Consider the following 26,003-nt stretch of genomic DNA (forward strand, 5'->3'; position numbering starts at 1 on the left):
TTCTAAGCATTTTCCTCTTAAAGCCTTAAGGTTCGATGGTGAAAGATATGAGACACCATTGTCCTCATCTTAGTCACCGTCCCTGGTCACTGTTATTGAATACCATGCTGTCCACTGTCACAAGGGTGCCACATGGGCTGTCCCAGAGTGCCCTCGTGACTTTTCTCGCATGAAAACAGATGAACAGTGTGAGAGAAGTACCTTAGGTCTGCCTTCCAAAGGAAAATCCAGAGGCTTATCATTCTCTATCCCCACTCACAGGGCCAAATGGTTTGAACGAGTGATTCTCTGCCCGCTAGCTGGATACATTTCTGTGTTCGTTTTGTAGACCCCATCTAGCCTTGCTCTCAACATCTGTGCCAGGAGTTCTCAAACTGCACATTCGGATTACTTAGGAGGCTTTACAATATTGATATCCGAGCCCCACCTGGCATTAAATTTGGATTTCCAGGGGGCAGCCCAGCTTCTCATTTCTTAGTTCAATGTATTTATCATTAATTATTTACTTAGTACGGAGGGCATGGCACCCAATAACTGACAGATTGTGGGTGATTTGCATATGACATAATATAAAGGAGAGGAGCATTAAAATAAATGAAACTCTTAAGAACATTTCTCTGGGTTCACAAGAAGTGATCATTGCAAGACACTCACCTGTGGTTCTCACCTTGGGCCAGATACTCAATTTCCCTGAGTATCTGGCTTTTTCCATATCCTGACAATCCTTCGTACATTAGGACTCGGCTGCAGTTGGACACCAAAAATTCCTTCATAGTACACATGAAGTATTTGATCTCCTTATCACGTCCTGTTGTTTTTATTTTTTAAAAAGGGAGCAAACCTAATCAACATAAGATAATCTAGAGATATAAAAAAGCACATAGTGATACCACTTCTAAAAATACCTCTGGAATTTCCCTGGAATTGTTCATGAACTTTCTTGAGATCCTGTGCACTTTAAAAATTTTTTAAATCTTTCTCTGGAGCTTTCCAGTTAACAATGTAGTTTTACAGTTTTGTTTGATCCCCACAAGCGGTGAGGGCAAGTATTCTTATAATGTTCATTATAATGTCCATTTAATTTTAGCATAGAAAACCAAGATTTAGTGTAGCCAACTGCTTAGATTACACAACCAGCATTATCTAGCCCTGACTCTCATGTTCCTTTCCTTTTTCTTGTTTTCTATAACACACTAGAAGTAATCTGTAGATTATTACATAGGAGAATAAATGTATTAAAGTTAGGGTTCCTATATTGAACAATTACAGATAAAGTATTTTTATTTCTAATTCTGTGAAAGAAACTTGCTCTTTATGAATGAGAAATTATACTCATCCCAGGGCCACTAAGAAACATGATCAGTGATTAGAAAATTCAATTTGCTTTCAGAAATCATGTGTAGGTTATTTCTTTCATAGGATCAACTTAGAGTCTTAGTAAAAATAAATGATAGTCTTTTTCTGATTATAAAACGAACACATGCTCACTGTGAAAAATATGGAAAACTTAAAAGAAAATAAACATCACCGTGGTTACAATGCTGATGCTGTTATTTTTCTGGTGTGTTTTTAAAAGCAGGTAACAGGATGCCCTGATGGAAATCTGAAACTCAGCCTACAATCTTTGAAACCTAGGTGGACAAGAAGGAACTGGCAGAGCTGTCATTGCAAAGGAGTGAGCAATTTCTGTGGAAAGAGCTGGAGACCCTTTCAGGGCTGGTTCTTCCTCCTTTGCGGGATTGGTCACTGCTGAGGGCCCATGTGAGATGTCCATTCATAGAGTAAAAACATATCCAGGTGTGATCTAACGTCTATTGAAAACCAGGACCATTGCTCTAAGCTTAGCTGCTTTATACAAAGAAGCTAAGTGTTCACTTGGTGATGGAAATTCCTGGGCACGATTTAGTGAGAACTAGCCTGCAGACTATGTGGCTTCTTTTGGATGAAACGTTCCCTTTCTGAAAATGCATTTGAACTTCGATACCGTGAGATGTGTCACGCTCTTCTTTGGCCCAAGGCTCACGTAGGTAACTCAGAAGACAGAGCCCAGGAGGCCACAGAGCAGCGTCTTCTAGCTCTCTGTGTCCTAGTCGCATGGAACCCATACAGGTAAGACCTTATGGATTGTCTTTCAGCTGGATTTTAAAAGTCTAGTCGCCTTGACTTGAAGTTCATGCACCTTGTATCTGGGATCTGGGACTGTTGCATGTGTTTTTGATCTTAAAAAAACACTTTTTGATTTTAGTTTCATTGACATCTATGTGGTTGGTTAGCACACAGTTTCATTCATAGGAGCTTTTATAAAAGAAGACCACTTCCTATAGTCCTAACTTCTGACAGTCTTTGTTTTGGCTACAGCTTTAAGGAAAAAATATATGGGTTTGGTCTTTACCTCACACTGATGGAATCAGGGAAAAAGGCGACTGGAATGGATGCAGGTACCACTGTGTCCTAATAGGACTGCCATATTGAGTCCTTGATCTTGTAGAACAGGTTAGGATTCTGCTTGCTGTCAATCACTATCACAACAAGCATATCCTAGGGTTGGAAGTAAGGCTTCAGAGGAGGGGGAGAGTGAGCATTCCTTCTCCTTTCCAGCCTTCAGGAGTCTGGGGTCTGGATTTCCAAGAAGTGATTAGACTCTGAAAAACACCTGCCTGCAGTGAAAGCGGGCATGGCTGCTGACCCTCTGACGTTCTGGAACAGCTGCCTTCTTTTAGGCTCTGCTGAAATCAGGATTCTGTCCTGACATTGCCCCAAAGTTTGGGACAGAGCCTCCTCCTAATTGTCCTAACACAGTCAGGACCAGGATTTAACTTATGATGAGGCTTTTAAGGATGTTCAAGTCTAACAGAAGGAAAGTTCAAGTGTTCTTAGAAATGGCTGCCTTCAGAATCCACGGGCTTATCTTCATGAGGGTTTCTTCACCCTCGTTTTCTGTCCACTTCCCTGCCTAGTCTAGTCACGAGTTAGCTTTCTTATGATAGGGTCCCTGTCACCACGAATCACAAAAACATCACTGCCACTGCAAGATTTAGATCACAGATCTGAATGTAAAAGGTCAAACAAAATTTCTGGAAGAGAATCTAAAAAAATCGTTTCATGACTTTTGGGTGAAGAAAACTTTCTTTTTTTTTTTAAAGATTTTTTTTTTTTTAAGATTTTATTTATTTATTTGACAGAGAAAGAGACAGCCAGCGAGAGAGGGAACACAAGCAGGGGGAGCAGGAGAGGAAGACGCAGGCTCATAGTGGAGGAGCCTGATGTGGGGCTCGAACCCATAACGCCGGGATCACGCCCTGAGCCGAAGGCAGATGCTTAACCGCTGTGCCACCCAGGCGCCCCTGAAGAAAACTTTCTAAATGGTAGACAAAAGCACTAGCTGTCAAAGACTGATAAACTGGATTACATTAGAGTAAAACATTCTGTTCATTAAATACATCATTAACAGAGTAAAAAGATTGGGGCGCCTGGGTGGCTCAGTCGGTTAAGCATCTGCCTTCAGCTCAGGTCATGATCCCAGGGTCCTGGGATAGAGCCCTGCATCAGCCTCCCTGCTCAGTGGGGAGCCTGCTTCTCCCTCTCTCTCTGCAGCTCTCCGTGCTTGTGCTCTCTCTCTCACTGACAAATAAATAAATAATATCTAAAAAAAAAAAAAAAACAGAGTAAAAAAGCAAGCACAGAATGGGAAAAGTTATGTACAGAAAAAATGGGAGACTGTACCCATTTTTAGGATATGTAAAAAATTCCAACAGATCTATAATAAACATACAACTCAACTGAAAAATAGGCAAAAGATTTGTGTAGACACTTTGTAAAAGATGATGTCCAAAGAGCCAATAAGTATATGAAAAAGGAGCTCAACCATATCAGGGGAATACAAATGGAAATCACAATGAGATACCACTATACACCCAACAGAGTTATTAAAATTATAGAGATTGTTAAAAACTAAGTTGTTGGTAAGGAGGAAGAGTGACTGAAACTCTCATAACACTGTTAGTCAGAATATAAATAAATACAACCATTTTTGACAATTATTTGGCCTCACCTACCAAAGCTGTTCCCTTTGTCCTGACAGTTTCACTCCTATATGTATGTTCAACAGAAACACGTACACGTGTTCACCAAGAGACATGTACAAGAATCTTTATGGCAGTATTATTCATAAAAACCAAGAACTGGAAACAACTTCTATGTTGTACAATGACAGAATGAATAAACTGTTGTACATTTACAAAATGGAATACTGCATGGCGATAAAAATGAATGAATTACCGCTACACCTAGCACCACAGAGGAATTTCATAACGTAAAGCTGATTAAAAGAAGGCATATGTAATTACACGTTGTACGACTTCACCTATAGGAAAGTCACAAACAGGCCTGAGTCATCTAAGGTGTTAGACGTCTTGGGGAAAGGGTGAGGAATAAAGTGTGTGTGGGTTCCTGGAGGACTGCCCTCTTGCTCTTTCCTGGCCTGGACGGTGGTTGTATGCTCGCTTTGTGATACTTCAGTAGGAGGCAGAACGTAACATTGGTGTACTTTTCTGTATGTTTTGTTATAGTTCAATAACGAAGTTTAAAAATCAAGGCCCACTACCTACCCAGCAAAGGGTAGCCCTCATTTCTGTTGCAGATGAGGTATGCCATACCAAACATGCTGAAGAGAAGAAAAGAAAAGACGTTAGAGTCAGAAGAGGGAAATATTGAGAGCAAGAGTGTTTCATTCTTAGTTCCCAGAAAGTCTCCTTTTTGATCTCTAACAAGAATCTATCTCCTGACTCAAGGGTTGCACATGCCAGGCGGAGGAGAAAAGAGAAGTTCTTACCTGGTAATAGAGAGTCCAAACAACTTATGAAGAGCCTTTCCCATAGAGCCTGGTACAGTGTTCAATAAATGCTTGTTGAGTCTCCATTGGTGGAACTGAATCCCTTTCTAGGGAAACCAGACACCATGATGGGACCCATAGACTTGGATGTGGTAGATTGTGTCCCATCCTAGAAAGGTTCCACCAAGTGCTCAAACAACAATGGCCCACCTTTGCCAGCATTATGTGCCTGGCACAGTTTCACGTGCTCTACACGTATCAGCCTTTACTCCTGACAAAAACCTTATTAAGAAAGTACTATTATGTCCATTTTACAAATGACAAAACTGAGGTGCAGAGAGTTTAACCTGCCCAAGATCCCATGGGTAGTGGGGACAGTGACAGAGGATACCCACAGAATCAGTATCTATAACCAGGCCAGGGTATGTACACTTGTCTACTGCATAATATTTCTTGACAAAGCCTTTTTAGTCAAATGGATCATTCCCTTGCCTGCACTAATATACTGTATGTTATGTCTCTGTTACAGGACATATCAGCTCTCCCATGTAACATACAGCTAATTTTGTATATTGTATAGGTTGGTCTTCCCTATGAAATTGTGAATTTTCGGGGCAGGGACCAGGCCCTGTTCATATTTGTGTTTCTACACTCTCATATTTGCAAAAATGGCATAGTAAAAATTTTAAGGAGGCCAGCCTTTGGGATCGGGTAGTCCTGGGTTTCTGTGGTAGACTGACTGCATGAATGGCCCCCCTTCCTCACCCCTCCCTTATCTATGCCCTGTGCTATGTCACTCTGCAGTGGTCTCCTTGTCTGGGCTCAGCTTTGTGACTGCTTTGCCAACGGGATGTTACCAAACATGACAGCGAGGCTTGAAAAATGCTTGGACATTGGGCTGGCTCTCTCTTGCTCTTCTGATATTGCCATGACAACATGCCCAGGCCAGTCTGATGGAGGATGAGACACACAGAGCCAAACTGTCCCCATTATGTCAGCCAGACTTCCCAGTTACCCCACCTGACATGGTCCTGGATTGGCCAACAACCTGTTGAGCCCCAGGCATGTGAATAAGCCTAGTGAAGATCAGCCAAATGCAGCCAAGATCAATTGAATCCCACATATTCGTGTGGTTAATACTAAGCCACCAAGGTTTTGTGGCTGCCTGTAATGCAGCATTATTGTGGCATTTTGAAACTTGGCTTAATTGATTACTAGATTTATGACCACCAACAAGTCATTTAATGTCTCTGAATCCCAGCTTTTAAATTTATAAACTGGAGATAATAATAGATTCTACTCGATATGGTTGATACTAGAGTAAATTACATATTTTGAGGTACAGTGCCTAGCACTGAATAAGGGCCCACAAAAAAAAATTAGTATTATTCACTCATTTAGTCAAACAGCATTTTATTAATGGTCTACACATGCCAAGTACAGTGTGGCACGTGGGGAATACAAAGATGGATGAAAAAGACTCCTTGAACCAGCTGCAGCCCTGAGTCTCTTCTCTGACCCTTTAAGACCCTTTTAGATTCTAGCTTGCTGATATCAACAATAATACCTTTCCACTTTCCATTTACTCACCCCTGGATTCATCATTATTGAGTGCCCACTCTGTGCCAAGCGCTGGGAATATAAAAATGAACAAGAAATAGCCACTCTCCTCAAAGAGCTCACAACGTAGTAAAGGAAAAGCCTATCTGGTCAGTCATTGTGATGGGTATGTGCTAGAGAGGTACACAGAGGAGGAAAAAGCTAAGCTCTGTGAGCTGGACTGGGCTGTTCCAGAACCAGCCTCATGGAGGTATAGGTCCTTGAGCTAGATCTCAAAAGTGGACTGTGATTTTCCCAGTAGACTGGGGATAGGGTGGGTGATGGAGAGGACAGTCTGTTTAGACAGCCCAGAGGAGGGGGCTCAGGAGGAGACGAAGTTGGAAAGGGAGGTGGTTACCTTGTCTGTCATTTCAAGGAATTTGACCATGATTGTGAGGATGACTGGAAGCCACTGAAGGATTTTAAGTTCCAAGGTGATACCCATACATTGAAGCTGGGCTTTGGAGGAATACATTTCACTACAGACCTACAGGAGGAACAACATCTTATCTTCTTTTAGCCCTATCGATGCCTGGCACACAGGTGCACAGTTGGTATGATCAGGAAATACTCATGGTTGGTCACTGTGTCCACCTGGGTCCAAACAGATACTCAAATGAGGGGACTCTCTGTTCTCTTTGCACCACCTGTGAAGAATCACCCTCAGATTATCAGTAGTGAGGGTAAAATGGGCTCCTGCACCATCTATAATATCAGTAGGAAAGAGAAAGATGAAGGATTTTGAAATCTGGGCCTTGTTCTGGGGAAGGAATAGATTTTAATTTCGTAAGTTGGATTCAGATCTGACATGGGTGACCAATGGTTTCTGCTATCATAATTTTCCCACTTCTTTACTAAAAAATACCACAAAACCAACCAATGCCCCACACTCACACTTTCTCATTAAGTCCCAAACACTGATAGACGGGTCCAGAATCTGCAACACCCTTCATGACCTTCTTTGGAAGCTCTTTGAAAAAGTAGGCTGGTAGGTTGCTGCCACTGTAGGTGACAGAGTCACACGTCACGATCCCTGGGTAGTACATCATCATCCTGGCAGCTATGTTGACTTTTTGACCAATTACTAAAACAGAAAGGAGAAAGGCAAAGACAGGGAGAATACAGCCATTGAGCTAGCAGAATGTAATCCGAAACATACTGTCCCCAAGGGGCATTTTCACTCGTTACTCCTTTTACCTCTCACGAATGACACAGAAGTGTGGCCTTGGACTACCCTTATTCTGCCAATGGTTATTTAAAACTATCCAGGGAGTTAACCTGATTAGCTCTTGGCACAGTTTCTACCTCTCCTGGGAGGCCTCGGGGGTGATGTGCTGGGAGATGAAAGGGTCTCGTATATGGGGAGGGCTCTGTGCGGGTGGTGGCCATGGGCCAGAGGGCGCTCAGATGAGGTGTTAGCTGGTCTTCTGCTACAAGACATACAAGCACAAGCTGCGGTGGGGACACTGACCTCCAAATGAGGCACAAAATTGCAACTTTTCATTTCGTTTTTGAATCACTTTCATTTGGCAGTTTCTTTTCTTTTCTTTCTTTCTTTCTTTCTTTTTTTTTTTTTTTTTAAAGATTTTACTTATTCATTTGAGAGAGAGAGCATGAGCAGAGGGAGGGGCATAGGAAGAAGGAGAAGCAGGCTCCCCACTGAGCAGGGAGCCCAACACAGGACTGATCCCAGGACTCTGAGATCATGACCTGACCCGAAGGCAGATGCTTAACTGACTGAGCCACCCAGGCGCCCCTTTGGCAATTTCTTAAGGGTGAGTAAGTACGGCTGGAAGGGGTGTGTGTGTAAGACAGACTCAGGGGGTGTTTTATTTATTTATTTATTTATTTTTTTTTTTAAGATTTTATTTATTTATTTGACAGAGATAGAGACAGCCAGCGAGAGAGGGAACACAAGCAGGGGGAGTGGGAGAGGAAGAAGCAGGCTCATAGCAGAGGAGCCTGATGTGGGGCTCGATCCCATAACGCCGGGATCACGCCCTGAGCCGAAGGCAGAAGCTTAACCGCTGTGCCACCCAGGCGCCCTCAGGGGGTGTTTTAAAGGGTAATACGTGTGCACAGCATCTGAAGGAAGCCGAGCAGGTTCTATCCCCAGCTCTGCCTCTAACGATGTTACCAAATTACTTGGGCAGACTCTCCCATGCTTCCGTTTCCTGATCTGTAAATGGGGATGATAACAGTATCCCTCTCAGGGACAGTTTATAAAGATTAATGAGACAGGGTGTCTGGGTGGCTCAGTCGTTAAGTGTCTGCCTTCGGCTCAGGTCATGATCTCGGGGTCCTGGGATCAAGTCACACGTCCCACGTTGGGCTCCCTGCTCGGCGGGGAGCCTACTTCTCCCTCTCCCGCTCCCCCTGCTTGTGCTCTCTCTCTCTCTGTCAAATCAATAAAAGTCTTTTTTAAAAAAGTAAGATTAATGAGTCAATTCATGCATATCACTTTTAACAGTGCCTGGATGCTAGTAAGCCCTCAATTAATATTACTACTAGCTAGGTTTTAAATATCGTACTTTAACACAAACTTAAATAGTTCTATCAAGATTTTTTTTTTCAACTAACACCTTCTTTTGATCAAGATATTCATTTTAAAAACTGCTTAATGTGGAAAAATTTGACCGTGCAATAAAGCATAGTATCCTGAATCTCCATATACCCGTCACCCAGTCCCAAAAGCCACAAACCCACGGCCCATCCTGCCCCATTCTCACTCTCCATTCTGTATTATTCTGAAGAAAATCTCAGACATCCAATCGTTTCAGACATAACTATTTCAGTATCCTAGATGTATTGTTTCTGAATATCTTAAACCATAACAGGGTTGAGGAGGGAAGTAAAAGCAGCGAAATCTTGAGATAATATTTACTTTCTATTTTCTTTTGAGGTTAGTATTATTTATCAGGAATACCAATATTCTTAATTTTCTTTAGGATTTTTTAATGGGAATTAAGAGGCCTGTCTACGGTTAGCAAGCATTTATTATAAAGGCCCCCTCATCCCATGAGCTTAGAGCCTCCATTGCTCCCCTCGAATGACTACATAGTTGATACTCGCACAGAGTCCCAGAAACGTGCACTTTACAAGCATCGAGCTGCCAGTGGGTGAAGCTACAAGGCTAGGTTCCTCCTGGAAGGCTATAGGCTTTAGAGGGCAGGGCCTGGGTCTCACTCAGTGTTGCCCCTCCTCCCACAAAGCTGGGTGGCAAGTCGCGGCGGGATGAGCTAGTTCAGCACACCTGTGTACTCATGTCTCACGGAGTGCCCGACGATTCCACAGAAGACAATCCCGCTGGCCACGCCGATGGAGACAGTACTGGTGCCCGGAAGAAAGCAAGAGAGTTGTAAGGCAAAAGGGAAAGGTAATGAGCAGACTGACAGTGGGGAGGGTGGGGACATGATGATGAATGGGGCAGGGAGGGAGGGAAAGGATTTCAACAAGTAACTCTCTTCCACAGTGGGGAGTTTAGGGCCACCGTACAGGGCCCTAGAGCTGTGAAAGAGGGACAGTTTGGGACACAGAACTAAGTTCTTAGAAGTGATAAATCAGTTCACTTTTCTGCTATTTTTAAGTATTTTTAAGTATTCATCTGAGCCACTTTTCTAGAAAATAACCTCCAAGCGGACTTTCAATAGAGAGTGGCTGTGAACAATTTCACTATCTTTGTTATTGCTAGGAAGAATAAAGTCATTATTTTGAAGGGAAGTAACTCAGCTGTAGTATGTGGCATCAAAAGCTAACTTTGTTCGTACATGATGATGGCTGAATATATAGATGACTAAGGGCTGACATGGTGGAAATATTTAGAGCAAGGGGGTGATACCTGTTTGTACCTAAGTAGAGCTACAAGTTGGGTCACTGGGGCGCTCAGGTTAGATGAACCTGAGAGCCTGGGCTCTTAGGCAGCCAGGGCTGGGGACAGTAAACCTTAACTTTCTTAAGAGTCTTACTGTGAGTAGATCATCTTGAGGCCAGATCAATAGACAAACTTCTAGCCCAAGGACTCACTGTATCCCCTATTAAAAATCAATGCCGGTCTCCAGCATGGTGTTGGTAGTTCAACCTCTACCAGGAAGTAAGCCGGAGCATCGAGAGACCACCCAATCAGGTTTTCTTGCAAACCTGCTACATTTTGACTTTGTAAGGGTATCCTTTCTGCACTTGGCCTTTACCATCCTTCTATCACCGCACCTGGGCTGGGTTGGCCCTGAATAACGAATACAAACAGAAGGGCGTTCTGTCAAGGACAGCCCTCTCCTTACTTCCTGTTCCCTGACCCTTGTCTTCTCTCCCCAGATACTACAAAAGCTCAGGGACCACCACATGGGATCAGGGTCAACACTCACTGGATTTTGTGAACCTGAGAGCAGAAGTCAAATATATCCACAGCACTCTCCAAGGCATGACTGACCTCATCAGGAGCCTTTTCCCCAGGGAAACCAAAGACACAGAGAAAGGAGCAGCCCTGTGAGGGAGAGAGTCAGCAAAACACAGCTGGTGCATGGCGACCTTTACAGCGGACCAGCCAGAAGGCCCAATGGAAGGTGGGCACCAACTTTCCCTGTCTAGATCACATTCCATCATGGTTTCTCTCCTACCTATTTCATGCTTAGTAAACTTCACCTAACTGCTAGAGCATCGGCAGCAGGCGGGCTCGAGCCTGAGGAGGGCTTGCTTTTCTCCAGAGATAATGGGTTGTACTGGGCTACATGTGCACCCACCTCTCTTCCCCTACAGCCAATATCTTATGCCACAGGGTGCTAAGTATAAATCTGAGAAGCAGCACAGAGCAGTGGAAAAGCACCAGCTCTGCCATCAGAAAATCTGTGTTCTCACTTGGATAAGTCAACTACACTCTGTGAACTTCAGTTTCTCGGTCTGCAAATGGATATATGAGTCCTGCCAAGGTTGCTTTGGCTACTAGCATGAGGGTTACGTGTGCATGTGCGTGTGTATACATACAGATACCTATCTAACTTTGTAAACTACATATATATATATGTACATATATATATACACATATATACATATATATAACTGTAAACTACTTTATAGTATATACACACTTCTCATAGTATATTACATACATTCCATATTGTATATAGAATATATACTTTACAGTGTGTATATACTTTTGTAACCTTGATGTTATATTTGTAAACTTATATTAACATTATATGCATATATAATATAAGCTTGATATACAGTGACACTTTGTAAACTATAATGTTCCTTTCAGATATTGTTACTATTCTTAGGAGAAAGGCTTAAACTGACAGCGGTGTTTCTTGGCATGACCTTAACTGTTCCAAGCAGAGATTAAACTCTGAAGCTTGGCATTCTTAGCCTCAATCACTTGAAAAATTACCTCAGTCAGATGCTGTTGTCTATAAGGAAAGACCATAATAATTAAAGGACAGTGGGCTACAACCTTCAGTCTGTATATGTTATAGCCTGATGAAATGCAAAAGAGAATGCCTTGGTTTCTTCAGCCCTCTCCATAACGAGTCTAAGTGTCAGATCCTAGTTGGCGCCAGGCTCTGTCTTGACGGGAGACAGGACGCTCTGATTCAGGTCTGTGTAAAGACCAGAGGGTAATCCCTTCTACAGAATGCCCAATAAATGAACGAGTGAGTGTTGGGGCAGTAATTCAGTGCTCTGCTCTTAAGATGCAAAAACACTTGAGATGGGGCATCAGTGCTCACTAGCACTTCTGTGGTAATTTGTCAATCACGCAGTTCTTCCCTGAACTAATTAAGAGCAGATTAAAAACACCCAGAAGCTAGAGGTGCCACTCCCCTGTCCCCTACCTCCCTCCCCACTTTGGCCTCCCCTCTCCCCCACCCCCCACCCCATGAAGCTGGAAGGGGAACTGGGGGTGTAGATATGGCAGGGGGGGATTATTAGAAAACGGCTTCTGGGGTGTGATGGTTACTAGACACCTGACCTAAAATTTCTGGGAGATGGGGGACTGGAGATGTGCCTACAGGGAGAGCTAGTCAAGCGTAGTGCTTAAGGGCACAGGATGGGAAGGCGGACTAGCCGGGTTTGAATCCAGCCCACTACCCACTAACTGGATGATCACAAGCAAAACTTAATCTCACCTGTCTCAGGGTCTCAGTGTCTCAGCGCCTACTTCTTACAGGAGTCCTGAGGGTGAAGTGAGTTAATATGTGTAAAGCGTTGTGAACAATGCCTGGCACATAGTAAGTGCCAAAGCCACCATATAAGCTGTTTCTCTAATTGTAAATAAAGATGGATACTTTTAGGTTAAAAGTGTTTTCTTCTCTCCCTCTCACTAATGTCCATAGGTGTGAGTGCTAACCTTAAATTCTCCATAGGTTCTCACCCCTTAGTTCATATTTACCTTGTCAAACATGAAGACTTTATTGATTTGGCCTCGGAAGACCCTCAGGACGGAATTGATGTGCACACAGGCATCCTGGATGGCCGAGCCGATGACTTCTGCTTTATCTTGGTCCTTAAACATCAGGTTCACAAACACAATTGTCACTGGGCGAAGCTCGGACAAGTAACCCCGAAGCTGTTTGTCATCAATCTGCGGAGTAGAGAGCAGCTTTCCCTCGCATGTGCCCTTGGCCGTGGATTCTTCATCACAACCCCACCTCCATGACGTTATCACTGGGAGGGAACTAGCCTTTGATGTTCTCCAGAAAGCTGAAGTTACCAGAATGTGTGAGGTGCCACATGGCAGAGTCAGCCCAGAGTCAAGCAGATGGAAGTGGAATGCACTATCAGAATCTCTTCCAGTGTGAACTTCCATACTGGCTCGTAGACACCCAACACCGTGACCACCACACCCTTGCCCCAGCTGCTGGCTCCCCTAGTACCAGTAGGAGCCGTCACAATAACAGAAAGAAGTACTGTTCCTTTTGGCTCTCTCACAATTTAGGGATAAGAACAGCATGTTATGTAATCCAACCTTATATTTTCACAGCCCGGGACCATCCGGAATACTTTCACATTTTATCCCACTTTATCTTCAAGTGACATAAAATCAGCATTATTATCCCCACTTTACTGATTAGATAACTGAGACATGGAGCAATAACACAGCTTTCCCAGGGTCACACAGAACCCAAATCTCCAGGCTCCTAGTCCAATGTTCCATTCACGACTCGCATCTGTGTCCCCGGGCAGTATATTTCATTCCGCTTCCCTCTTCTCTCCACTCCCGCGCACAACAGGCCCAAGGAAAGGAAAGAAGTACATTCCCAAATCATGCCTGCCTATCATCATTCTTGAATTTTGTTAAATTAAGTGCATAGCAAACCAATGGGGGAAATCATTGTATTTTCTCTCCAAATAGCACAAAAGTACCAGATTCTCTATTGACAATATAAAACATATTCCAGACAAAAGAGGGAATTATGCATAGGGAATCCTGCAGTCATGCTTCCTTACTGGCTGGGACAGTCCTGGTTTTCAGGTAATTTTATTCTTTTCATAAAAGATGACTTAATAGGGGCACCTGGGTGGCTCAGTTGGGTAAGCGTCTGCCTTTGGCTCAGGTCATGATCCCAGGGTCCTGGGATGGAGCTCTGAGCTCCGTATCGGGCTCCTTGCTCAGCTGGAAGTCTGCTTCTCACTCTCCCCTTCTCCCCTGCTTGTGCGCGCTCTCTCTCTCTCCCAAATAAATGAATAAAATCTTTTAAAAAATGACTTAATTTCTAACCAGTTGATGAGATGACTTTCTTTGATTTCTCCAATAAATCACTAAATAAGAAATTAATATTAAATAAATATTAAAGATTAAATCTAGCAAAGAAATGAGTTAAAAATATTCCATCGGACTGTGTGTTCTGAGTTTTGATTGGGAGAATGCAATCACTGCATCTCTGAGGGTCTCTATTCTTTAGGTGCAGTCTTGGTACTGTGGTAAAACGTTTGTCTTTTGCCTCCTTTCAGCCCCCTTAGCTGTATCTCTCCACCCGGTGTTCATCATTCCTACCCACAATTTTCCTGGTGACTCATGGAGCCTATCTTGTATCTCATTCCTGCAGACCTTGCTCTCAGCTGGTTGCAGCTAAAGAAGCATAATGTGTCATATCTCCTGGAGGTGGGGAGGCGAGGGGTTTCGGGAGCTTCAGAAACCTTGAGGGGTCACGCGACTGCAGATACTGGAGGTGGTGCTTCTAAATGGGGCTGAAGGTGGAGGGGTGCGTTCGGGTACCACTTCAACTCACACTGGGAAGGCAGCTGCCACCTGTTCAGGCTTGCCTGAGATTTCCTCCAGGACACGACTGCATTTTGATGGAATGAAGGGTTAAAACATGCATATATTAGGAAGGTATACAGCCTGTGCAAAAAATGTAGGATTCAGATAGAACCGGGTTCAAATCCTAGCCACATCTCTTATTTTATAACCTCAGAAAAGTTCCTGGTATCCTTCTGGGTCTTAGTTTTCTCACATATAATATGGGGATTAAGCTATCTAGCAAGAATTGTGAAGAATAAATACATAAGAGCAGAATGCCTAGCATATGGTGAGTGCTGAGACTCACATGAATTAATACATTTAAGAAAGCCTAGATCCAAGAGAATAAAAAGGGAAAATTTTAGGGAATGGAGGTAGTTCTGGGCATTCTAGTTATCTGTATTGTAAACTCCCAAAACTCAAGATCTAAGGTGAGCAAGTGACTTAGAGAAACAGTGTAGCAATGTTAATTCACTTGAGATCTTTCAGCTATGTGGCATATAGAAAGGGGGACCACATGTTCTTGTTTGCTTGGGGAGAAAAGTTCCCGTTTGCCCAGTTGTATAAAACACACAGTCCTGTTTTATGCCTGTTGTCCCAGTGTAATTATGAATAATGCCTCCTTTAACTCTTAAAAGGATCCTGATTTGAAGAACAAATTTTGTAGTCACCTACATATAGCTAACGTCAGCCCCATCTCTTTTTAGTTCAATGAAACATTTTACTAGCTACTGGTTTTCTTGATCTTTCCCGGTGTCCAAGATCCTTGACAATAAAAGCCAATAAGTCAAACTGTGCAAATACCTGCTTCAGTATGCTTTCCATCACATACTTTTGTAGGGACAACTCCAGCTCAGGGTCAGACTCCAGCATGCACGCAAGCCTCAGGAGGTCTAAGAGAGCAAAAGGAGGGGCAGGATCAGGAAAGGAAGCATAGTTCTGCAGAGGTAGAGACAGGAGTCTCCCAGTCCCTGTTCCCTTCGGTAATGGTCTTTGCAGTCCAGTCAGGGGACTCTGGGACATCTTGTGGCCAAAGAGAACCAAAGGGAGTCCAATGAGAAGTTCTTTGAAGTTGCAGATTTCCCAGAATTCAGTTGCATGGAGCTCAAGACTCTGTTGTCATCACACTTCGGAACTTGGGGAGACTTTTACTTTCAGACTTGAGCTAAAGCTATGACCACAGGGGATGACAATGGACAGATGAGAGGATGACAACAGAAAAGGAAGACAGAATGAAGGGGACGACAGAAGTGAAAGAGCAGCATGGGTAAGATTCAGGAGACTTCTGATCTCTGGGTTTCTCATCCCCAGTTTGATACCAACTCATTATGACCCTGGACAAGTCATCTCACTGCCCTGGTGGTCCCCCATTTCTTCACCTGGAAAAAAAAACTCAGTGGGGTTTCATAATCTCTATGGTTCCCTTCACTGTGGTGGTTGACAGTTCCATACTATGGAAGACTAACAGAAGGTGGTAGGAATGAGCTCGAAGAAAAAAAAATAAGGGAGAAAAAGTGGCAATAGGTTTTCAGCATGGAACAGAATAATAACAGTGCAAAAAAAAAAATGGGATGAAAAATACAAATGAAGTAGTCTGAAAAGTATATAAATTAAAAAGCAAATTCAATTTAAACCATTTATTGAGTATATTCAAAGCCTAGTATACTCAAAATACCATGCTAGGCACTACGTGGGAATAAAAAAGTAATTAGGAAGTTTGGGCTTTTTCCTGGAAGCACTTATTCTCTGGACTTTCAAATATAATATGAGTGGAAAAGTTAAATAGAAAAAAGCTCAAATGGGCTAATAGATTATAAAGAGGAAGAAGTGGTCAATATGAGGTAATTTAATCAGAAAGGGGTTCACAAGAGAACTAGAGAGTTTTACTAGATCTTGAAAGAATTCTGGCATCTTTCTAGAAGGATTGAGGAGGGCATGCCTAGCAGAGGGACCATGTCAGTGAAAGTCAAGAATGAGCACAGTGTGTTAACAGACTGGTGAAGATTTTAGCCTGGCTGGAATCCCGTATGAGTACTGGAGATTAAGAAGAAATGATATGGGGGGCGCCTGGGTGGCTCAGTCAGATAAGCATCCTACTCTTGGTTTTAGCTGAGGTCATGATCTCATGGGTTGTGAGATCGAGCCCTGTGCAGGGCTCTGTGCTCAGCAGGGAGTCTGCTTGAAAATTCTCTCCGCCTGCCACTCCCCCACCTCTCTCTCAAATAAATAAATAAATCTTTAGAAAACAGGAAGAAGAAATGATATGGAACAGACTATGGAGACAAGGGAGCAGGAGTTATAAAGGTCTAGGCTATTGTTATGGAGACGTATGTGTGCCTGCAGTAAAATAAAGAATTTGGTTGGTCCTTGTTCCTGGCACCTGGGAAGCAACTTCTAAATCTTTGGAATTTCTCAAATAATGGGATTGTCTTTGTTCTTCATGGTGGGCCCTTTGGAACACAGCTGAATTTATGCTAAAGAGGTCTCAGGTTGGGGCCAGTTGTGCTGAAAACACCAACTCTGTGAGGAGAGGGTTAGGGCATTGAGCCATGTGATATGAGCCTGACTTCTGACCTCTGAGGAGGGCAAGGGGTCTGAAGATTGAGTTTAATCATATGGCCAATGATTCAATCAATCATGCCTACTTAATAAAACCCCAATAAAAACTGAACACCCCAAAGCCAGGATGAACTGTTTTTGGTTGGTAATCACACAACGATGTGCAGGAAGGAGGATGTGCCCTCAGGACACAGAAGCTTCATGTTTGGGACTCTCCAGACTTTACCCTAAGTGTCTCTTGATTTGGTTGATCCTGATTTGTATCCTTTAAAATCTAACTAAAATCATGAACATAGCATCTCTCTAAGATCTGTGAGTCATTCTAGTAAATTCTTGGGAGCACTGGGGGAACCCCTAGATTTATAGACAGTTGGTCAGAAGTACAGGTGGCCTGGTGATCCCAGAGTTTGCTGCTAGTGTTTGAAGCTGCGGCTGGCGCGGGGCAGCGGGGGGTGGGTGCGGGGGGGGGGGCTTGGAGAGAACGTAACCTATGAAATCTGTGCTAACTCCAGGTACTTAGCATCAGAATTGCACTGTGATACTGCAGCACCCAAAATAAAGCCTGAAGAGGCCCTAGATTGAAGGCACCAGTAAGACCTAGGGGATGGGATCAGGGGTGTCACTGGACCTTCTTCATCTCTGAAGCTTTTGAGTTCTTGGCCTTTCCTGGCCAATTTTCCGACAGTTCCCCTCCTGCCCCACCTCCAGCTCAATAAAAGTATAATCGACTATTTGTAATGTTCAAAATATGTAAGACCTGTATGTAGATGACGAGGAAGAAGAATGATTCAAAGATGCTTCTGAAGTTTCTAGTGTGGAGCAAGAAACAACTGTGGGAAAAAGGCAAGTAGCTCAGAGTTTAGACATTGTTGAAATCAACTTCTAGGCCCGCGCTGGAGCTGTTCCTGCCTGCGGTGCCACATCGCAAACTGAAACTTTGGGAACTGTCATGTCCTGGAAATGCCCCACTTGACCAGAAATGCCATATATCTAGTCAGCCAATCCCCAAATGCCAAGCCAACTCTCTGTCTTCTCAGCACAAACAAGGTTGACTGTGTGGCCCCAGGCAGTTGGATATTTTCTATTTGTTGCTTTCTGGTTCTTAATTGTACATCTTATAAAAGCTGCTTGCCTTCCGCCCCATTTTGTAGGTCTCCTAAAAGAGACTGTCCACTTCATGAAGCATTCAGGTTTCTTTGCATCACCTAAATTGTCTTTAATAATTTTTAACAACATGTTAATGTTAGAGTACCTGTTTGACATCTAGTAGAGATGACCCATGGGCAGTCTTTTTATGAGTCTAGAAACCATGACAAAACTCTGGGCTGAATTCTGGCAGTTGGGGCTGGATCTTATGTGAGGCAAGCAACTTGCAAGACCATGAGTAGTGCCTCCTTAAATTTCGTGCCCTAGGCTCCTCCTTTCCTCATCTTAGTCCCAGTCTGCTGGGAGTCCTAGGAATGTCAAGCATGGATGAATAGAATAGATCTCCAAGAGGTCAGTAGGAAGGACTAGAGGCTCAAGGACAGATCCCTAGAATTACCAACATTTAAGGAATGGGAAGGAGACTAAGCAAAGGCAGTGGAAACAGGTGGCTTAAGGTATAAAAGCAAAACTAGGAAAGAATTTTCATGAACCCAAGGAAAGAGGAGAAGCTTGTGTCCATAAAAAGAGAGTAATCTAAGGCCAACCAGCTAGGATGAGGCCTGAAGAGAGGTCACCTGCTTTGGCAAGTTGATGGTCATTGGTGGCCTTGACCTCAACAGCCTCAGTAGACGGGAGAAATGGCTAGAAGCTAGATGTCAGGGACTCAAGACTGAAGAGTAGGTGAACACATGCCCCTCAAGGCACATGCAATTTTCACCCAAGTTTATTGGGTGAATAAATAAATAAGATAGAAGAGGAGGCACAGACATAGAGATTACTCCTCTCAGATCTCTGGTGGTGAAAATTAGGAGGGAAAAGTAGGGTCCATAGAAGTTTTATTTTTCCTTTCATCACGGGGCAGACTTGCACATGTTTAGATGAGGGGGAAAGGTCATTGCCAGAGCAGAGATGGAGGGCCTGAGGAGGGCTGTATTTGGAATCACCATCGTGAGGAATGGGAAGGAGGTCCCTTCTGTGTGCTGCTGAGGACTGGGAGCTGTACTGGGAGGCCAGCCACTTAAAATAGAGCCCTTGGCGTTGATAAGATCCCACCGACCATTGGTAGAGGCGAAGGCTCTTGTCCATGGAGTGTACTTACTTTTGTGGTCACCAGAAGGGTAATAATTCATGAAAGTCATACACTTTGTGAAAAATTCATCAAAGTTAAAAGTAGAAGGTGGTTTTAAGAAATTAACCTAAATAAAGAAAAAAAAGAGAGAAGTGTTTGGTTATTCTGAGGGTTGTCTGGTCCTTTGAAGAGACTCTCTCGGCAGAAAGGGCAGGGCGTATGCTTTTACATGTCCAGGACACGGTAAACAGAGACTGGCATACTTAGACAACAAAGATCTGTAATTTGGATGTGACCACATTAAAAATCTTTCTGATTAGTCCTGAAGGTCTCAAACTTCAGTTTGTACACACAGGGCCACACCAGAGGGCTCACCTGCATACTTTTCCACTCTTAGAACTTTCTTCTTTCTTTCCTTCATAACATTTCAGTGTAAATAAAACCTGGTTAAATTATATGTCACTTATTTCTTAGATTATAAGGATAAAAGGGGAAAAGGGGGCTGATGCCCAAAAAACGTAGGAGGAGCGTCACCAGCAAGAAGATTCATCCCAAGATCAGGAACCCCATGGTATGATACACAGAGCATGATGCAACCTCAGTTCTGTGGTGTTCTTGCCTCCCACCCTATATGAACACCCTTAGTCCAATAATGAGAAAGTATTAGGCAAAACCAAATGGAGGGACATTCATCAAAATGGTCAATACTCATTATTAAGTATCAAGGTCAAATAAGACAAGAAAAAACTGAAGAACTGCTATCGATTGCAGGAGACTAAGTAAAAATAACCACAAAATGCAGTGTGAGATCATGGATAGAATCCTGGAACATTCCACTGAGGATATTCAGTGGGACACTGGTGAAGTCCAAAGAAGGCTTTTAATCAGGGAATGGTATCGTACCGATGTTCATTTTCTGGTTTTGACTACCGCACTCTGGTAAAAGATGTTAAGCTGAGTAAGGGATATATGGAAACTCTGTATTGATTTTGAACTTTTCTGTGAGTCTAAAATTAATTAAAATTAAAACAGTTTCTAAGGATATAAGGAATGATTGAAGAAGATGGGGAACAAGGAATTGTGAGCCAGCTAGGTCATGTAGCCTGGCGGCATTGCAGGGAGAGCGGTGGGAGGGTATGAGGGTGGTAGACTCATGCACAATGTGGGAGAACCTTTCGCCTCCACCAGCAGGTACCTGGATCTCCACCGCTTTCTGTCGGCCGTGCGGTCCATTCTGGGGTCAGCTGGTGGCACAGCTCTCCTCCCTGCTACGCGTGCTCAAAGTCCAGTCTCGCTAACTGGCTATGTCCCAAGGACAGGGCTGCTTACAGTCAGTCTTCAACTTCACCACAGCGTTTGCTACTAGGCAGGGCTGTGGGGTCAAGTCTCTCTTCCCTCCCTAAATGGCTGCCCCTGCTCCCCTCCTCTCCCCACCCTCAGTGATCCCTTGCCCTGAGTTAGGAGGGTGTTGAGCAGTCAAAGCGATGGCTGATGGCAGCTCTCAAACGACAACCCTCTGCTCCTAGAGAATAGGGGGAAGACCCTTCCTGTTCCTTAAGCAAGGGTCCCAGCTGCGCCAAAGGCCTCCATACCCGGTGAGCACAGAGAAGCCTCATCATTTCCTCTTGAATGCCGGGCCTTCCCAGTGGCTTCCTGACAGGGGGCCCCCCGCCACAGACTGACACAACTTTCTGCAAGCGGCAGCATCGCACCTACCTTAACAGCTCTCTGATCTGGAATCCTCTCAATTTCGATCATGCTCCGGTCACAGAGCTGCCAGCAGTTTGGTGACAGAATGACATCGTTCATCTGCGCCATGTTCTGCGCAAGGCGCACGTCATCCACCACCTGCCCAATCACCAGAAAGAAGCTGCGTGTTTCATCCCCAAAGACCAACATGGTGATGTGGCCGGCAGCCAGGGCTGGCAAGGAGGCAAGCACGAGAAGTTCTCGGTTATCCCCAGCAGCAGCAGTTCTCAGTCAGAATCCTGTGTGACTGTCTACCTCAGAGCCAGTGTAGTTTCTGAAAGTTTCCACAGCTATCAGATGATGCCTCTGTGGACCCAGGCTTCCAAAGCTCCTCTTTCTCCCGAGCTAGAAACTCGGCTACTAGTGTTCACCTTTCTGGGACATTTCTCTCTCTAGATGGCCCTTTCAGGCCCCAAAGTTATTTTATCCTTTCTTCAATTTATTTGTACCTAAGAGCCACAGAGAACACCTTCAGTAATTCCTTTTGGAGAGGATTTGCATTTTAACAGAAACTCCGGCTTTAACTAAAAAGAAACCCTTAGGGTTGAATGCCAGGCAACAGCCAGAGGGGAAAAGGTTGGGGGAAAGGGAGTAGGTATTCTTTTTTTTTTTTTTAAGATTTTATTTATTTATTTGACAGAGATAGAGACAGCCAGTGAGAGAGGGAACACAAGCAGGGGGAGTGGGAGAGGAAGAAGCAGGCTCATAGCGGAAGAGTGATGTGGGGCTCGATCCCACAACGCCAGGATCACGCCCTGAGCCGAAGGCAGATGCTTAACCTCTGTGCCACCCAGGCAGCCCGGGAGTAGGTATTCTGACAGTTAGCATCCCACCCCCACAATGTGCCCCCTGATTGTTTTCAAGTTGAGAGATGAAGGTTTTGGTACCAGAGCGACAGAAGATAGAGTGTTGTAAAATACGACATATATACAAAACGTTATGCGCGAATGAACTACGAGTGATATACAGTTCTTTCAAATGACTGACAGCACCAAGACCTGACAATAATAGCAGTAATAGTCATGACAAAGACTAGTTTTGTGGAGTGGTTATTATGTGCCAGGTACTCTACTAGTTGCTTAAATTCACATTTTGTAAGAGCCTACGAGGTAGAGACTAGGATTAGCCCAAATTAATTAGGATTAGCCCAAATCTGAACTGGTAAAGTGAAGGAGCCCAAACTCCCTCTGGTTAGCCTAATTCCAAAGCTCAAGACGTGACGGGTGGGCTGAGCCACTATGTTCTACTATATTCTGTGTTTTCTCTCAGGGAGAGAGATGCCTCAGGGGTCGGGACCCATTTCCAGATGCTGGAGCATCTCTCCTTTCTCAGAGCTTACCAATCTTGACTCGGATATCCAGGCCTTCTTCAGACTCCTGCGTCTCAAACAATCCATGGATCTCCAGGCTACATTTAATTACGACCGTGATGATGTTTTTCAGTTGCTTTCGCTCCACCTTCCACAGGGCTAGCAGCGCATCACCTTGAAGGGACAGACACACCGGAGGGCTTCTGAGTGGCCCTGGGAATCCATCTGTTTCATCTGAAATCTATACAGACACTTACTCTTCAGACATGCCTCAAGCCAGCCCCTGATTTCTCTGAGATGCCTTCTTTGTTGGAGCACAGGCACCTCGGAACTCCTTCCTTACCCCTCCCATCTCAGTGAGCCCCCCATACCTGCAAATTTTAAGATGTCTCCTCCAAAAATCAACACTTCTGAGGGAAAAAGAAAATAAGGTAAATCAAACTCCAGTTTCTTAAAGCTAACAAGAAATCATTCTTCATCCATGGAATAGAAATTCAGTCAAGAGAACATCAATTCAGAGAATAAACTTATACTGAAGATGTCTCAGACAAGTCGCTTATACCCACTGGAGTGTGTTTCCTCAACTGTAGAATGCACACATTGAACCAGATGACGTACACGCTCTGTTTCTGTGACTGGGAAAAGATAGGAAAGAAGGTGGGATTTCTGGTGAGGTCTGAGGACAGCGATCTACTCCCATGATAATGGAATGCTTTTTACTGATCAATATATGTTATAAGCTGGGGCTTGAGAGGCATGGGCAAGTGGACGAGTGGCAGGATTCCATAGAAGTGAGAATCAGAAAACTGGGAACCACTACTATGGCAACTTGGGTTTTGTTTATTACCAACTTGCATTTTGTTCAGGCTTAACAACATATGTGGGTGTTTTTCTCTCTTATTTATACATCATCACAAATTTGTTGAGCACTGCTGTGCTGAGTGGGACACAAACAGGAATTAGATACACTTTCTGCTTTTAAGGAACATTAACTTTTGTCTAGCGGGTGACATTAAGACATTACTAGGGTACTTACAGCCCGATAAAAGACTAGACCCGGAGTTTACCTTAACAGAGCAGATCTTCTTCTTCAAGATTAGTTCAAATGATAATACAAATAAGATGGTAGCAGAGGTGGAAAAGTCAGTTGTGCTTCTGAATTCATCATTAGAAGACAGAGCACTAATGAGTTAGTTAAAATCACTCCTCTATTCGTACAGCGTTCTCTTAAAGACCATATTTGGGTTATGCTGATGCTCGCTTTTTTGAGTCATTGAATATAACTAAAGTTCTTTAAAGGTAATCTCTAATTCAGTCTCTTAACTGGTACAAAACACTCTTTCCCTCAAATAGTCCGTATTAGTGAGGTTCGATTACATTCTTTTACTTGCACTGTATTATATTTCAAAAAAGACTGGTTTTTCGCACATTTCATGAGGAAAACAAAGATCACATTCTACCAGGTTATAACCAAAAAATACAGGAAAACAGGAAATGAAACATACATAAATCAGAAACCCATGGGGACACTTACTCTCCACTATTGCACTGATGTAGTGGTTGAGGATCTCCACCAACTGCTCAGCCCCTCGGTCCATGTACATGGCTGTGCTGAACTTCTCAGTCATTGCAGTAAAACCTGTAATAAATGTCCACCTAGTTTCCTTGGCTGCTTGGAGGAACCAAACAGCCAGGAAAAGAGGAAATCACTCGAGAGCACTGAGCTCTAGCTTTTTAAGAATGGGCAAGGTTTCTTCCCCATGATCTTCAGCTGGTCAAGTGTCAAACATGCAGCCTCCCCTATCTATGCTTATTATTTTAGGGGCCAGGGAAAGGTGCCAGCTCCCTCTTCCCTCCAAATTTCCTCACCCTATACAGGGATGACTGCAATTCCTTTAACTGGTATAGAATATCCATTCTGTGGGAATGAAAACACACAAAATGGAAACACATCTGAAGAGGTGGCAAGTTTACTGTTAAGATGAAAACAACACCTGGAGAGACCATTTCCTGAAGTCAAGTCTGCCTGGGATGTGTGTGGGGCTTGGGAGCTAGACTCCGTGAAGTTGGGCAGGGACATGGAGCCTCAAATTCCAGGACTGGGACTGGGGCATCTTAAAGGTTTGCCAGTGACTGGACATGCCAGGGAAGGGAAGACGAAAGGGCCAGGTACACAGGCTCTCCCTCCTCCCTCCAGTTTTCTCCATAGGATTATCAGCTGTAATAGCGCAAAAGCTAAAAAATGGCACCCCACTCTGCAATTAAGCTCTGTGTGTTCACCCACATGAAAGATTCCCTCTGTGCTTGCCTGAAATATCAACAAACATCAGGACTCCATCAAAATAGTCCACAGACGGTCGCTCTGGCGAGAAGTCTCCATAGACAATGAGGTCCGGTAAATGCGCTGCTATTCTGACGATGGCCCGGTCCTGTGATTCTTTTCTTCGAGTGTTCATGCTCAAGGCAAATGTTCAGGAATTTATGGTGACAGCAAACAGTCCCCAAATAGACCTTCTATAAAGGAAAGCTGAGAATGCAGGAAATCTGACTTATATTCATTTACCTACTTTCCTATTTCTTCTTCTCCACTTGCTTTGCTCTAAACTGTGGACTACTTATTTAAGTGACTGAGTGGTGATAATGCCTGAAGTGTTGAGTCACACTTGAAAAGGGCCACTTTTCTATACAGAGAATGCTTCATATGCTGGGCCTTCAACCCTCAACAGCTATGACACATATGAGCACCATTACAAATGGAATGGAGTGAAAGAGGGTAGCTGAATGAGTCCATGCGTTTTCGTGAAGGGATGAGCCCTCAGCATACGAGTCCTGTTGAAGAGGGGCCAGTGGCATATTCAGTCAGTCTATGCTCCTTGTCCTTCTGTCCTCATGGTTCATCTTCCTCTCTCCCTCCCTTTTGGTCTCTCATCTTTTCTTTCTCCTTTTTGAAAATTAAAAAAAAAAAGTGTAGTGTGAGTTTATGTGGGTGGATATTTATATAAAGGTGAGAAGCAAAGTATCACATACAAGCAAGAGATTAAGTGTATTAAGGTATAGTCTTAAATTACAAGAGGGAACAAATTCAAAGGAGGGTGTGTGTGTGCGTGTGCGCACGCGTGCACACCTAAGGCTTTAAACTGTAAGTTAAAAGGGAAATGTTGAAATTTTAATTTATTGCCAAGTTAGTTCTAAGAAAACCAGAATTGCCTAAGGCCTTCCTTTGGCTGTTGGAGTCAATTAAATGTTCATGCTTGAATGTTGTAAAAATCATGCTCTATCACCGTGAACAGAAACAGCATACCCAACATTTTCCGACCAATCCAAGTTCCTGGAATAAGAGATACAGATAATAAGAGAGTTAAAAAAAAAAGGGGGGGGGACTGTTCCCGACCATCAGGGAGGAACTGGTTGATAATTTCAACTATACACAGTTCATACTGGCGTGTGTGAGCATTAGAAGGAAAAAGTGAGACAGTTAACATGTATTGTAGACTTAAGAAAAACATTA

The 26,003-nt window shown here is 43.7% G+C and overlaps 1 protein-coding gene across 4 annotated transcripts in view; it reads right to left on the reverse strand.

Annotated features, from left to right (window-relative positions):
* The window catches only part of ADCY10 (adenylate cyclase 10), a 78,768-nt gene that overhangs the window by 46,868 nt on the left and 5,897 nt on the right, over positions 1 to 26,003 (reverse strand). The window contains exons 2-14 of one of the 4 annotated variants that reach the window (XM_034666684.1): positions 24,804 to 25,009; positions 24,030 to 24,134; positions 22,867 to 22,905; positions 22,526 to 22,729; positions 21,154 to 21,359; positions 19,468 to 19,564; positions 15,468 to 15,556; positions 12,813 to 13,004; positions 10,792 to 10,910; positions 9,684 to 9,760; positions 7,325 to 7,514; positions 4,608 to 4,663; positions 655 to 808 (exon numbers count right to left, since the gene is read on the reverse strand). In XM_034666684.1, the coding sequence (XP_034522575.1) occupies positions 655 to 808; positions 4,608 to 4,663; positions 7,325 to 7,514; positions 9,684 to 9,760; positions 10,792 to 10,910; positions 12,813 to 13,004; positions 15,468 to 15,556; positions 19,468 to 19,564; positions 21,154 to 21,359; positions 22,526 to 22,729; positions 22,867 to 22,905; positions 24,030 to 24,134; positions 24,804 to 24,951 (1,676 nt within the window). In that variant the 5' untranslated portion in view covers positions 24,952 to 25,009. Of the gene's footprint in view, positions 1 to 654; positions 809 to 4,607; positions 4,664 to 7,324; positions 7,515 to 9,683; positions 9,761 to 10,791; positions 10,911 to 12,812; positions 13,005 to 15,467; positions 15,557 to 19,467; positions 19,565 to 21,153; positions 21,360 to 22,525; positions 22,906 to 24,029; positions 24,135 to 24,803; positions 25,437 to 26,003 lie in introns of those variants that run through there. The other 3 variants (XM_034666685.1, XM_034666683.1, XM_034666686.1) reach the window with 3 other exon arrangements.

Source organism: Ailuropoda melanoleuca, chromosome 8, assembly GCF_002007445.2.
Source record: "Ailuropoda melanoleuca isolate Jingjing chromosome 8, ASM200744v2, whole genome shotgun sequence".
Classification (NCBI taxonomy): Eukaryota; Metazoa; Chordata; class Mammalia; order Carnivora; family Ursidae; genus Ailuropoda; species Ailuropoda melanoleuca.